Consider the following 15,712-nt stretch of genomic DNA (forward strand, 5'->3'; position numbering starts at 1 on the left):
TGTTGTTCAGGAGTCTTACCTTTGGAACTCTTTGCTTGAAGACTGACAGCAACATTGACCTAACTTGTACTCTTGCCCCCAGCTATTGTTAGTGTTGCTGACAATATTATAGAAATCCTACAATCCTACAGCACTGAGTAAAAAAAATTAAAAGTTAATCCTCATGCAAATAATGAGAAGCATAATGGAAATTTCAAATGCTTGTACCTATTAAGGAAAGGTTAGCAAAAGCTTCATGTCAGATAACCTACAAACTAGATGTCTTCATACAACTCAGTATTGTTCTGCCTCATTCACAATCAAAAGAACCTACAAAAGTATAAGAAAAGTAAATACCAGAATTATAAACAACTTCAAGTAAATAAATTAAAAAGAAAAAAGAAACAAGTAGCAGCTAAGAGCAAGTGTGGCCAAATATACAAGGACACCACATACCATGATAGGTACTGTCAAATGTGGTGCGCTTCATAACAATTTGAAAAAGGAGATATTTGGCACTTCATACCCAACTGTGCTTAGCAGAAACATTTCAAGTATGTAACAGTTCCAGACAAGTTCCCAAATATCTTGAAGCAAACAGTGGAAAAAGCCTTGAAGATAAGGTAAACCATAACATGCCAATTTATTCAACCATGGAACTTCGAACAGAGAACTCAAATTCATATCTGGAGTCACAAATACACCTTCACGTTTTGTGTAGCACGTTGTTTGAGACAGATTAGTAAGAGAACCAATTCGTGTCTCACATTGTTAATGCTGTTTAACAATAACCTATGCCTTTGTCAATCTCTAAAACAACGGCTGCAAAAAACACTATACAAAATTTGCAAAGCCGATCTTTCTATATACATTTTCCTTTAAAAAGCCTAGAATTCTCTTCAGGAAGAAATCCATTCTATCAGAGAAGTTGAAATGCAACCACGCACTAATTTCCACCCCAGCATTTCTGGAAAGCCGAGACTGCAACAGATGAGAAGATATTGACAGTTTCTATTCACAGAAGTGTTCTTCCTTTATCTCAAGGTTTTAACGGCCAATAGAATCCAGTGAAAGTCGTACATGTCGCAATAACCCATCGACGTTATGAAAGTTGAAATTAAGAGCCTTTCTTACAGAAGACAGGCAATCCACTCTGTCCTTTCCAAAGCTGTCAACAGTAGCTGCAAGGCAAATATGTGCTTTCCTAGTCGCTTCAAATGCGCAATTTAGATAATTTGTCTGCAATCAAGCACCATCAGAAAAATCTTAATACTCACAGAAAAGAAAACATAACCAATTACAATCCAGGTGCTATCATCAACAATTTTTAAGAAGAAAAAACAATATGTTTGGAATGTTTGGAAAAGAAAACAATAATCAGCATTTGGGCCATTAGTCACAATTAAAGGCAATCATAGGATCATCATTTTGCAGCTAAATTGGTCTGAGTGGATGTGGATTAATTAATTGAATTTGGTCCTTCAACTCTATGTTACATTATTCAAAATTTAATTGGCTTTGTGAGAGAGGCTTTGCAACTCTTAAAATGATAGTAGTTTCTAAGATAGTGAGTAGCGCCTGATAAAACCCTATTAAGAAAAAACTGGAGCAGTCACATTAAGTAGTCAAACATTGTGTTTCTTCGATAGAAGAGTATAACTATAAACCTCGTTTCACGTTTTCTTTTTATCATCTTATTCTGCTGTTAACCTTCTTTTTCTCATTCATCAGAATAGGCATATCAAAGTTTCAGTCAACACTAATGTTGTTTCCATACCACTTTGGCAAGCTGGATTCATAGAATAGAGTTATAATATGCCAAGATGCTTCCTTTTGCAGAAGTAAAGTCAAACCTGAATATGCACATGATTTAGCAAAGCAGAATCTCATTACAAGACAACAAGGTTTTACATGATGCAATGAGATATGGCATGCTTACAATCTTGTTGCAGTCATTTAGGTCTATCTAGATAATGAGCTCATCCTGTTAGTAAGAGGACTTTACTTCTGCAAGATTAACCTGCCATGTGACTAGAAGTGCCATCAATTTTGATAACCCTAGAATGCTTCTAAGGCTGAATGCTTCTTCTACGTGATAACAAAATCTTGAGAAGTGCCACGTGATCATTTCTTAAAACTATAGTCGCCAAAACATCATAATAGCCTAATGCACTTACATAAAACCAAAACTTCATAATAGTCTAATGTACTTACATAATGGAGCAACCGCATAACTTGATGATGGTGGCGTGCAGCTATAACATGGTTGCCGGCAACTTGAGGAGAACTAACAGCCTTGGTTGAAGCATTTTTTCCTAATATAATCTGATTGTTTAAATTATCAACATCTGAAGCAGAAGATGATGGTGATTCTCCTAAAAATGCAAAGAAAATAGTCAAATTCAAGGCAGTCTGCAACTAACCAAAGGAGCAAATGGAAACATGAGCATGTAATATGAAGAAAGAAATATTCGAGTGCCGTCAATTTTGCAAAAAAAAAAAAAAGCCCTATGCTTAGTGCAACAAACATTTTCATTTAAAATGTATCTTTGATGGTTAAACTATAATTAAGCAAGAAAAAATAAAAACTGATGAAATCATGGACAGAATATACCCCTTTCAAAAGGTCCAAACCTTTTAATGACAAGCACGCTCAAAAGGAATATATATATTTTTTTATTACAGATTTTACATGTGTGTTATACTTAACCAGCAAAACCAGATCTACAGTCATCTGAATACTAATATAAATTTTTTAATTGTCAAATCAATAGGAAAAATGTGAACTATGATCTTTATTAAACGCAATAATGAGCCATAATTCCCAATTGTTCAGTATCAGCTGTATGGAACTTTTCCCATTCTTGACTTCTTGTGCGATCAGTAACACCAGTCAAACTAGGAGTTGTCCAAAATGTTTGTACCAACATCACCTGATTCGACTGGTACACCTACTAGCCTCTTTTAAACATGTTTGTGCCACTTCATTTATCTTTCATTGGATAAAATACATATAAGATGAACTTCATAAACAGTTTAAAGGTTTGTTAAAAATTAATTGCCAGAGACTAGAAGTGACCTTCTTCTGGTGCAGACACTGACAGGCAAATGACTAAATACATTGTTTGTTGCTTCTATTCTCAAAAAAATCCTACGAAATATACTACTTAGAGGCATAGATATTTCCATCCCATTCATCTCAACCACCATAAGTAGCCAGCAATGATTAATAACCCAATTTAGACATGGCAGAAAAAAAATAAGCAGGCAAAAATTTCTTTAAGAACCTTAGAAGAAGCATTCTAAGAGCTGTCACATAGATTAACCTAATGTCTAAAAGCTATTCTAGTTAGGATCTTTAAAGAACTCGTAAAAATGCTACACATTTCAACAACCTGGAGGAAGAAACTGCAAAGCTGCTTGCAATTCATGACGGTCTTTGCTTGCATTAGGATTTTTACAGTAAGCAGACTTCAGATGAGCCACCTCAACACACTTATATGCTAGAGCTGCAGCAGCCGTGTCCTTGACCTTCTCATACTCATGGGCCACAAATCTGTCAAAAACAAGAATACACCATGAGAATTTTATCATAAAGTTTTGAAACAAATTTGATGCTTTATTAGGCAGCCTATGCAGGCAAATCCGTGTATGTAGTCATATGGCCATATCACATAGGACCTATACGGTCTCAGTATGCAGTGCAACCACAATCTTGGCTTCACGTCATGTGTGGTGGCATGTACAACCACAAATGTCTGTGCAGCTGATGTACAACTTTATGTACCTATGAGGCATATGTAATCACGTATATGCTTTATAATCCCTTCTCTGATATTATTTTCAACAACTATAATATTTAGTACTGTAAATCACATTACCTTCACATGCTCCTCAGAAAATAACACTTAAATAACTTCCCAAAAAAAATTAAATATCATTTTATAAGATTTAAATTTGTTTTTATATTTATCTATTATTTTTTTGAGCAAAATTTTTTTGAACTTGATTACAGAGTTTAATTATTTAGATGAATCATTTATCTGACCACATATGCACCCACATACGACATATATGCTACATTGTATTTAACCACCTGCATGATATAATTGGTCCTTAGAACATTGAAAAGATAAAAGATTTTGTCCAACCCTTTAGCTTGTACAGAAAGATAATTGAACATCATGCCTAAAGCTTATCTCCAAAAATTTTGCAAAGTTCAATTTATTATTATTGACATGATAAGCTCTCAAAATATGTTTTAACACAATGTCAATCATCAGAAATAATACACAAAATGGCATTACATTTTTTTTTATACTGCTAATGTTTAAGCAATTTGTTCAAATTGCATGGAATTTTTATCCTGATAACAGCTTTCAAAAATAATATGGGTCTACAATGGATTTTTTTAAAAAAATCCTTGTTTATAAGAAAAATAGGTTCCAACAACATTCATATCCAAAATCGAAGAAAAAAACCAAGAAAATAATGGAAATGCAAGATAGCATGCATCCATTTTTCATAACAGATGGTTGTCGTACAAGAACATAGGTTGCTATTTTGAAAAATGGTAACATAGACTCTAAAAAGATGATCTTTCTAAAAATTAACATAATCAAAATGCACATGCTATTCTAGATAATTTACTAGCAGAACTGCATTGTTGGTGGCCTTTTGTATGCATTGCTCATAAACAAGTTACAATAATTATTAACACCAACATGTCAAAATGATACCCTTGAGTCCTTTATCTGGGCAAACCATATAGGTAATGCTTAGCCAAGATGTTACTGTTTCTTTTATTAGTCATAAATTAGATGAAAATTCACAACTGCATACAAAAAAAAAAACTCCCTCTCTTAAATCTTCAATAAAAAAAGTTACCATTTATGTCAATTTAAGTGTCTCTTCATCGTTAGTCATGTCAATGGTATGAGTTTGAAATCAAGTATTGTTTTGGTTGATGCATGCAATGAACAAAAACTTGGTACAAACACCCATATAAGTGTCCTAGCTACAAATATATGGTCCTACAACATTGACTACAAGAAAATTAGATGATTTTGGGCTGTTTAAACATATATTGCCTTTAAACTCACTGTTAGCTGAAGTATGCCTCTCAAAGAGTCCACGAGTATAAATCGATTGTATTAAGGCTTTAATCATACAGCTGATAAGTTACCCATTGAAGAAACAGAAAAAGGAATTGAACATTATGATGCTAGCCCTCAATCTGCTAAAACTACCCAGGTTCTTATAAGAGTAGAGACTAATAAGGATGAGCTTGGCTGTTTACATTTCTTTAAACTCACTGTTAGCTGGTTAAAAATACCACCCATCTGGTCAAATACCAAGCCATATTTACCAGTCCAATAATGAACAGGCACATGGACCAACCTTCCCAAGGTTTGGTTCAAACTGTTTTTTTCCCGCTTGTAATCTGCCTCTCACCATTGCCGGCTCAAATCTTCCCCATCCACCCCCTCTTTTTTCATGGTACCACAGAAAGCACCAACAAACCACGTCTCAGTAGACCAGTATGAACCAGACCCATACTGAACGATCCAGTGACCAATACAGGTCCAATACCTGAGATTTTAAACCATAAGCTAGAGTGTGCTTTTCAAAGGAGTCCACAAGAATAAATCAACAGTATTAAGGATTTAATCAGACTACTGATCAATTATCCATTGGCAACAAAAAAATTGAATCAACCATTAGGATGCCAACCTGAACAGGAGGTCGTCAATCTTCTAAGGCTAGCAAGGGTCCCAAAATAGCCGAAACTAATAGCACTAACAGATGATAGAAAACTTCTCTTGTTGATATTATAAACAGCTTTATATATTCAATTAAAACAAAAGACAACCTACCAATAAATCATCGTAATGATTGACTTACTCGCAGAGTTTTGCTGTTTCAAAGTACATTTGTGCAGCTTCTGCTTGTTTAACACTATCAAGATTGACAGGTTCCATGAGAGCAGCAACATGCAGAAACTTCAAAGCTGCCTCAAAGTACAGACCAGTGCTTTCGAGTTCTAGTCCTTCACTCTGCAAGACAATCCATTGAAGTAGGCAACGAATTTATACAATTGTATTGAAAGATGGAAAGAGTGATACATGAAAGTGTGATGTTAACCTTTAACCGATTTGCTGAGTGTTTTAGGTCTCTTGCTTCTTTCATAACAGCAGAATAATGTTCCTTTCTTAATGGACTGGATGTGTCAGGACCATTAGGAGTTGCATGTCTCATATTAGTTTGGTGTGATCTATGGTGGATTTCTGGCTGCCTATGATGTTTGACCACTTTTGATGCATCAGCATTCACTGCATCAACTATCCCAACATCCAATCTGCTTGCCTTGAGAGGAGAAGAGACCATATGAGGAATCCGATACTGAGTATCTTGTTTACAGCCAGCAGTCAGTTTCAATTGTGACTTTCCTAGTCCAGAAGGCGGTTCTGGAAAATCAATCTTATCCAAATGATTGTGGTCCAATTCTTTTTCATTGTGGAAAGAAGGTTTCACTTGAAATTCTGGTTTAATGTGTCTACTTCCACAGACGGGAACTTTTGATTCTATGTCCTTTTGCTGACTAGAATGCATGATGGGAGCATTAGAATCCACATTATCTTGCACTGTAAAATTAGTGCTATTATATTGCCTACTTGTCATCCACCTTGAAGTAGGTTCTTTCTTCCCCAAGCAATCCTTCTCATCCTTCTCATCAAAATCATCTTTTCCATCCTCACAATAACCCGAAGTGGCCTCAAATCTGCAGCTGCTGCCATTATTTGTAGAGTGAAAGTCTTTGTTCACAGTATAAGGACCAGAAACCCTAAGCTTATTCTTACCTAAATCAGATTTGCTACCTCTATGTTTCCCTTTAGAACTTAAAGAACTCTTACTAGACTTCCGCTGACTAGACTCATTCACTAGGTGATCTTTATTCACTTTACCCAGGTCTTGGATATCATATTTATATGGATGTTGCTCTCCAAGCTCAGTAGGTGAGAAATCATCAGAAGCACCATTTTTCACATGCAACCTTTCTTCAGATTTGCCAACAGATAACTGGATCTTTTCCTTTTCTAAATAGTCAAATGTCTCTCCCAAAGAATCAAGAGTTCCAGAACCTGCCACTCTATGACTCTCAAAAGATTGTTGTTGAATAGAAATTTGTTTTCTGAACTTACCAGAATGACCATTTCCACCATCAACTTCACCATCTGAACACCTTTTGGGGCTCTCCAACAGAGAGGAATCAGGATTAATTGCATAATCTTTTTGCTCTGAGGTCCTTTTGCATGAAGGTTTTTGAATACCCAATATTCTCAAAGGTGATGAAGAAACAGACTCGACTGGAGAACCCTTTGTTTCCCGAAGATTGGATCTACTTTTGTGGGAACCTGAAACCATTGAAGAACTTGAATTAGCTGCTACAGGTGGTTGTGCATAGGCAATATCCCTCTTCAAGGAATCAAAGTCTAGCTCCCTCAGGGATGCTGCATTCTCCTGGCTCTGACTGAACCGATGCTCTTTTTCCACAACATAAAGGGCCTCATCCATTCCATCAGGTATATGCTCTCCACTAGCATGCAAAGACATTTTGGTCATGGTATAATTCTTATCCATCTTACTATTCAGCTTACTTGTCTTGGATCTCTTTCTTTCAGACAGCAATAACTCAAAATTCCTATCCTTAACAGGTTCATTTTCACCAAGAGCTCCTTTAACAATAACCCCATTTTCTCCCACATGTTGCCTACTCACAAGTCCCTCCTGATTCTGCTGACTCTCTTGCCACTCCTTCATTTTCCTCTTCTTAACAGAAACATCCAGATTACTATACTTCTCTACATCTGAAGCACTGACATGGTCCTTACTCTCACAATTTGTGATAGATTGAACCTCATCCCTTGACTTCTTAAATGGTGCAGAGGAATTGCTTTTAGTGTCACATTTTGAGTCTTTCAAAAAGGGATTATTGTCCCATCTGGTATGATCATTTGTGATTACTTTAGTCGAATAACCACCAACGTCAGTTACCTCAAAAGCCTTTGCAGTTACATTATCGCTGGTACAACTTTTATTGGTATATTGCAAGCTTTCCTTCCCAGCTTTCTTAGAAGTTCTAAGATCATCTTGATCGATGCCTCTCTGGTTTTCTGATTTTGAATGTTTCTTGTTTTTTCCGCTATGATCACCTGAAAGACAAAAGAAATATAAATGGGAACAGAGTTTGTTCATATAAACTAAAAAAGGATGGCAAGTAAAATGGTACCTCCATCTGAATTGCCCCTACGATTTTTATGCTTATCCTTTTGCTTTGGCTTATGTTTTTCCACACCGAAATCAGTTAGTCTGCTTGTGTTACCAAGGCCACCTTTGCTTGATGAGTCTATTTCAGAATGAAGATACAGGTTTGTGTCATTTGAACTTCTAGATTTAACAAAGGCCTGCTCATCCTTTTTCACAAAGTTTGGGATCTGAGTAGGAGTTGAATGAGTTGGTATACTTGAAGCATCCTTTAATGCACTTTTTTTCTTCTCAGTAATAGGCACATTTTGCACATGAAGTTCAAGATTTTGACCAAGACGCACTCCACTAGTCAAAGATGCACTAGGAGCAGCAACATCACGGCCCTCTAAGCTAGCACCATTTTCTGGGGCAGGGGCAAGGTATAATGCATGTAGAGCATTTGTTGTCTCTTCCTCACTGACATCGCATCGATTCATCCCTGGCCTACATAGTATATAATCATAAACTATTAAATAAACTATGAAAACGTAAAGAGGTGCAAAGCAAAGGAGACTAAGTGAAAAAGGAACCATTTTGCATTCATCTATGAAGAGAAACTTACAACCAATTGAGCAATTTGCATTGCCATTTTGTGGGAAGATGACCAGGATTGGTCCCACATGGTAAGAGACGCCATTTTTGGCATATATCACAGCATACCCAGTGTTCCTCAATAACAACAGGAGGTTGAGGGGCAACAGTTGCATCTGTAACTGGGGCATTGCATGCCAAAGGTGCAAGTATAGGTTCAATAACAAATGCTCCTGAAATTGGAGTATCTTCAACCTTATTACAACCAGACATTTCCTTTGATGCTTGGGTAGACACAATGGGCTTCTTCTCATGCTTACACTTCACAGCCTTCTGCTTACCCTTTGAACGATTCAGTAAACCAACTCCATTTTCAAATTCTTCAGCTTTGACATCCCAGATGACATTTCCATGGGATTCACTGAAGCTAGACCCACTCAAATCTTTACGTGGTTTTAAAACCTTGGACTTCTTCTGAGCATTGTCTGCTTTTGAATGGGAAGCTTTCTTCTTTTCTTTTGTCGTTGCAATTACATTACCACTTACATTATCCTTCAGAATTTCCCCAAATGGTTCGGAATTGGTATGACTTACCTTCAGTTTCTTTTTCCTGTCAGACCTTTGTTCCTTTTGTTGCAATATCCTCTCCCTGGATGGTGAAGAACCTGGTTTAAAGCGATCAGTAGGTACAGATACTTGCTCATTGCTCCTCTTGTGTCCACTTGAGTGGGTATCTGTAATATCCAAATCTTTCTCAATATTGCTTCTCCGTTCTCTCTGTAAATCAGACTTCTTATCCTTTAGATAATCCTTATTTCTTTCTTCAAGTGCTTTCTTTGACATGCTAACTTTTGCAGTCAATTGCCCTCTTGAATTCATGACTTCATTTCCTGAATTGTCAATGTCATTATTTGGTGTACTTTCAAATAATTCCTTCACAGAACCAGTAAAAGATGATTGGTCCTTCAATGAGGTCTTCTTCATTTCACTTGGTTGATCCAACAGTTTATTGTCAATCTTTACTGCATTCCCAACTATTGGTCTTGCTTCTTTGATTGCATTCTTTGAGATGGAGGATGCTGGCATATTAAAGGAACTAGAAGTGGGCTCTCGTCCAGAGTGGGTTTCACTTTCAATTTCCTTACCGAAGGTAATATTATCTTTGCCTTCTGAATCCTTAATTTCACTTGGTCTCCCTTTCAGCCCCCTTGCCTTTGTTTGTTTCATTTGACCTTTTACTTCTCTAGAATGTGTAGTAGAGTCTGCAAAGTCTATAGTTGTTTCAGGCAATCCCTTGTAGGACTTATGTCTTTTGCTTTGTTTGATATAGGAGATATCCTTTTCGGTCAAGTGAAATAGATTATCTTGAAGAGGTGAAAGCAAAAAGCCACCAGGAACCGCAAAACATGTCATAACCTGCTTGATTAATTTATACAGGAATTAGCAAAGATTCAGCATAAAGATGACTAGAGATCAATAGCAGCTTACCTGGATGATGGTCCCAGGAGATTCATCAGGCAGATCCCTGAATCCAGGAAAAACCCCTTCGTTCCCATCAGGACTGTCCTCAAACGATGAAGATGGAGAATAATCTAGGCCTAACCCACTATAGATGGCAGCATTATTTCTAGCCAAGTTATTATCAACCATTTTGATGCGAACCTTCAGTGTTTTGTGGTCAGTGCCATTGGTTGTTTTATTAAATGAAGAACACTCTGAACTAGGCTCCTGAACATTTGGCTTATTCACACAACTGTCTGTTTTATATGAGTTGTCCAGTAGTGACACTGCAACAGTGTTATTTCTGGGAAAAGGTGAACTCATTGTAACTGAATTGTCCTGATTCGTGACCTGTACATATAAGGTAATACATCAGAAAAGTCCTCTGCTAAACTGCTGTGAAATGTAGTTATTTGGGACACGTGGTAGCAATTCCAGTGTAATTTTCTTTTATCTCAATCAGAACAAGCTGTGCATGTGGGTGTATCAATGATGAAAGCATGAGAACCAATTGTCCAAATTTTCATGCTGAGATTTGGAATATGACAACCAACATAGCCTAAATTAAAGAATGTACCTCGACTGTTGATTTGTAGGGAGATCTGGTGACATTTTGATTTGGCAATTTTTGTGGACTTCTAGGTTGACATAAAATGGAAGGAGAACGCTGATGAGTAGGTAAGAACGAACCATATCCTCCAAATTTTGCACCTGTTAATGAGTTGAACTCTCACACCATCAGTACCATGATTTGCATGACCAATATCCTGTTGCAGACTACTATTCTGCCTTACCCAAGTTCTCTGCAGAGACCCCAGCTTCGAAGTCTTTCTGAAAATGTCCCAATACATCCTGGATTTTTTCATCCTGGAAAAAAGAAATTCCAACACAATTAATGACCATATCAAATCTCAGCTATAAGTGCCAGTGTGTGCTAGGACATTATGCTTGCTTCAAAAATCTTTTCATTGTTCCAAAGATTGTGGACGTTACTAAAATCCCATGACAAGAAAGACAGGTACCATCCAGCCCTGTAATTTCCATGCATAAGACAACAAGAGCCATATTAGGACTTCCAGAGAGAACCCACTGTGAAATTCCAGTGATGCCATGATGCTGGCAACGCAAGCTAACAAGCTTGCAAGAACTTTAACTTGCACAGGTCCTTAAAGTAACACAAGACTATTTAAACTGAAAGAAAGGATCTTTCAGGTTTCAGAGTATAACAAATGTCTTTTGGCTTAACTGAAATATGACCATCTCAAGAACTTAAAATTGCATCACCCCTTGAAGCAAAATGAGACCTTTTAAAAATGAAGGCATCGTGGTTTCAGAGTAACAGAATTGCCTTTTGTCTTAACTGAAATATGACCATCTTAAGAAGTTTTACCTAATTTGATTTGTTCTACAAATTATGTTCTAGAAAAGAACATCAACAACAATATCAAATATTCAATCAAACACCAAAAGGGAAGTATAACACTAAAATAAACGAAAACATACAAATGCCCATGTCTAATACTAATTTGAGTTAGGTTCCCTCAATGGCATACGATCTCAAATAATGAAAGCTCCAAAAATTCTACTAAAAAAAGGAAATTGAAGCTACTGGAACTCAAACCGACTCGGAGGCCTTACGATGTAGGAGAGAGCATCGGGGTCGATTGAGGGGTCGTCCTCCTGACCGGAGCACGCCTCGCCTTCCTCGAGCTCGTTATCCTCGTCCATCCCTCCTCCCCCGAACCCTAACCCCTGTCTGCCATCCTCCCTTCGTCCCACCGACAGCATCCAATCCCCCGCCCTCTCCCTTCCTCCTCTCTCCTTCCGTCCCTCTCTTCCCCACCTAACACCAAAATCCAACAGAGGAGAACCCGAAACCCTCGAATCCCCTTCCTCCCACCACCTATGGAAGCTCGGGACACCCGCTTCCGGGGTCCAAACCCTAGAATCCCTCCCCAACGAGGGCGGCTGCCGAATCCACCGGCGATCCACGTCCTAGCGTACCACGGCGGGGCGGTCTCCGAGATCCGGATTAGAGACGTGGATCGAAACTTCAGAAAGCTAGATCGGAAACGGCGATCGCCACGAACGCCTGCGTGGGGTTCCTTCCGATCTTGGTCTTTCTTTCAGAGAGGTGTTCTTCTCTGGAGAGGGAGAGAGAGAGAGAGAGAGAGAGAGAGAGGAAGGAAAATAATTAATTAATTAACTATAATAATAATTGCCTTTCTTATATTAATATCAAAAAATTCGATAGACGGCGTTTGTGACAACGGAAGACACCGAATCGTGGGACAGAATGATCCTTTGCGTTTTTGCATAAAAACCCCTCTTCATAACTATTTTCTTATTTCTAACCATTATATCTGAAGTATTTTCCTTTAAATATATGTTAATACGACTTAAAAAAGATTAGATTTGGTATATGTAAGGGTGAGTATCGACTGCTAGATTTGACTTAACCAATATACAATGACAGCTATTAGAACTATAGTAACAGCGATTGAAGTAAATAAAGAGACATTTTGCATCATATTTAGTAAGCTACATTATTACGCTTGTGATGATGAATATGACCAAAAGCAATTTAGTGCTCTGATTTATTCTTTTTATAATAAGGTCAAATTTTAATTACGAAAGGACAAAGCGCAATTAATTAAAGGGGCTTTTGTGCATTTATAGTTCTTAAAAGGGTTAATATGCAAACGTGAATTTTTCTGCAGGATTTTAACGGCTGTCAAATTCTAATCTCGTTTCTTCATTTACCGCCATGCCTTCTGTAGACGCGTGTTCTCGACACACAGTGGGACCCGAACAGTCTTTAGAAATAAGTCGCCACGTGATAATTCAGGCTGTATGGTGCAATCGAAACAGACTGCCGAATGGCTCGGTCTATTTACGGGCCTCCCGCGGTCCGAGTGATTAGGCCGCGCCGCCCCTTGGTCGCGTGACGCGTGACGCGTGGGCCTAACGATTCGCGACCGTCCAGTTTGGCGGGCGCGGCCTGCTGCTTCGCGGCAAGAGACCTAGGCGGCGAGTCGCGTGGCAGTCCTCCGTTGTCTGTCACCCCCGTGGCCACCATAGTTTTTTAGGTGTCAACGAATTAGAGGCCAGCCACACCAAGACGGTATATGAGCTAAAGCAGCGGATTATGCCACCGCACTGAATGAACAGTGAAATTACCATTACGTCCTAAAAACGAACGGACAACATGAAGAATTCATTTGCTGTTAGGGGTAAGGAAGTCTTTTCGTAATACATTTCTGTGGTTGGGCGGTGGTTTGGTTGGAATTCGGCTGTCGGCAGGGACGCCGTGCAGAGTAGACTCGACACAACTCCGCGTGTCGGAAACAATCCACTGGGTTCAGCGGAGACACCAGGTAATTTTACTGACCTGTACTTCATTGAAACGTAAGGAGTTGTCCACGTGGCTGATAGACAGGGAAGAGAAACGCCGATGCGATGGTGTACGGTGGTTTGTCAACCGCAAGTAAAGGTATAACGGCGCCACCCATTCCGGACTTCTTATGAAACTACTAATAATCAAACAAAAAATAATTACTATCAAAAACTAAATCATTTACATCTTCTCATACAAGATTCAAATATTTTAATTGTTAATATTTTTAAATGTAAATATAGCAATTAAAAATAATGAACTATTTAATTAGGGTTTTCAAGGACTATTTTATATTTCCACATAAATAAATAATATTTCTATTTGTTTTTTTAACCTTTAGGATTTTACATCTAATTCAGAATAGTAAAATAAATTAACAGCTATAGTATTTGATACTTAAAAAAAATATTTATTATAGTATTTATATTAAGAGAAGATTATGGCAAGTATTATCTTTCAAAATAATGATATTAGTGGCAGCAAGTAGTAAACATAATTATTAAGGATGGTACATGAAAGAAATTAAGGAAAGAATCAAAAGCATGAAACAAGTACCACAGTTCAATTAAAATATAAGGGAGGACATGCAGACACCTCTCTCTCCAAGTACAGTCACCCAAATAAATATTTAATCCTTCTAGTAATGAATTAGAGGAGGAAATGAATTACTAATCTTTGATTGGACTGAAAAGACTTGTCAACAGGACAAACATGATAAGATCAGACAAGCTCATAATGCACGATAGAACAGAAACTGCATGAATTTTCTATTAGGAGCATCTACCAGTAGGTCCTGTTTTATGATAGTAGAAACAAATTGAGTGGGTCCCTTGACACGATGAAACATACAAGTAGCTGACTTGCTGATACAATGTATCACATAATGAAATATACACGTGGCTGACTGGAGGCATATACAAACCATGGCCTACTTGCAAATGGTTAGGTTTGGATGATATGTAGTTGATATCGTCACTGAATGGCAATTAGCTTAAATAGTAGCATGCTGGGTTTTGATTGTAATTTATCTTAATTATCTAATTATATATATACATGATTTGGTCATATCAAATGAACAATAAAGATTTAAAATAAAGAATAAATTATTTTAAAAATATAATTTATAGCTTTCTTATATCTTAGGACTAATTACATATTATCATTTGAACATGATTTTTATATTAAAAAAATTATATTAAGATTTTTATAATTCTAAAAATAAAATAAATAATCTCGTTTGTTTTAACACCGTCAATTACATTGATGGAAAACATGAATCAAGGTAAAAGTGATTGGTAAAAATATAATTTTAATATAATTTTTATTTTTAATAATTTTATCATCAAAAAAATAATTTAAAATAAAATTAATATTGAAATTGTTTTTTTTATCTTTTTGGTATGTTGTATTTTTCGTCAATATAATTGATAATATTAAGATGAATAGAATTATTTATTTTGTTACAGCAATCGTGATGTTAATAAGATTCAAGTATAAAAGTTAATATATAATTAGCCTGTGCAATTTGATATAGGAAAGTCAACATTTGGTCAAATCAAATGACAGTACTTATCATTGGCGTTTGGTAAGTAAGGACTATTCTTGATGTAGACCACTCTTGGGATCCTGGCCGTCCGATGCACCTTTCGTGAATCAATGCAGTGATCACCGTGCCCATACGAAAGTGGACGTCTGCACGCTCCGACGCAATTGGACGCACCCAAACCTCCAATCGATGCATGGGCGCACATAGTAGCAGCAGCCAATAATAGGCAAAATGTTCCCTGCTTATGTGAGATCACGTAATATGTTCTCCCTCACATTATGGTGACATCAAATGCCATGTATTTGACATCCAATTTGACTCGATTTCGACTGAAAATTGACTAATGTAATATATTTATGATTATTGATCGATTAACCTTTTTTTCTAACTAATGTAATATATTTATTAAATATATATAATTATATTAAAAATATATAAGTTTTGAGATGCAA

The 15,712-nt window shown here is 37.0% G+C and overlaps 1 protein-coding gene across 1 annotated transcript; it reads right to left on the bottom strand.

Moving 5' to 3' along the window:
* Positions 1-598: 598 nt before the first annotated feature.
* LOC103984226 (cysteine-tryptophan domain-containing zinc finger protein 7) lies at positions 599-12,496 on the bottom strand. Its single transcript, XM_009401684.3, has 11 exons — positions 11,956-12,496; positions 11,112-11,184; positions 10,895-11,028; positions 10,306-10,668; positions 8,849-10,233; positions 8,270-8,730; positions 6,124-8,192; positions 5,884-6,035; positions 3,375-3,535; positions 2,194-2,354; positions 599-1,218 (listed from the first exon to the last, which is right to left on the bottom strand). The coding sequence occupies exons 1-11, from the start codon at positions 12,103-12,105 to the stop codon at positions 1,027-1,029; spliced, it is 5,301 nt and encodes a 1,766-aa protein (XP_009399959.2). The 5' UTR covers positions 12,106-12,496; the 3' UTR covers positions 599-1,026.
* Between the last annotated feature and the right edge of the window lie 3,216 nt (positions 12,497-15,712).

This window comes from Musa acuminata, chromosome BXJ1-5 (assembly GCF_036884655.1).
Source record: "Musa acuminata AAA Group cultivar baxijiao chromosome BXJ1-5, Cavendish_Baxijiao_AAA, whole genome shotgun sequence".
NCBI lineage: Eukaryota > Viridiplantae > Streptophyta > Magnoliopsida > Zingiberales > Musaceae > Musa > Musa acuminata.

Excerpts from the sequence above, each read along its gene's own strand:
- LOC103984226 (XM_009401684.3), bottom strand. The coding sequence starts at position 12,105 with ATGCTGTCGGTGGGACGAAGGGAGGATGGCAGACAGGGGTTAGGGTTC. Across the intron at positions 6,036-6,123 it reads ACTCAGCAAATCGGTTAAAG|AGTGAAGGACTAGAACTCGA; the intron begins GTTAACATCACA and ends ATTGTCTTGCAG. Across the intron at positions 2,355-3,374 it reads TTTGCAGTTTCTTCCTCCAG|GAGAATCACCATCATCTTCT; the intron begins GTTGTTGAAATG and ends TTGCATTTTTAG.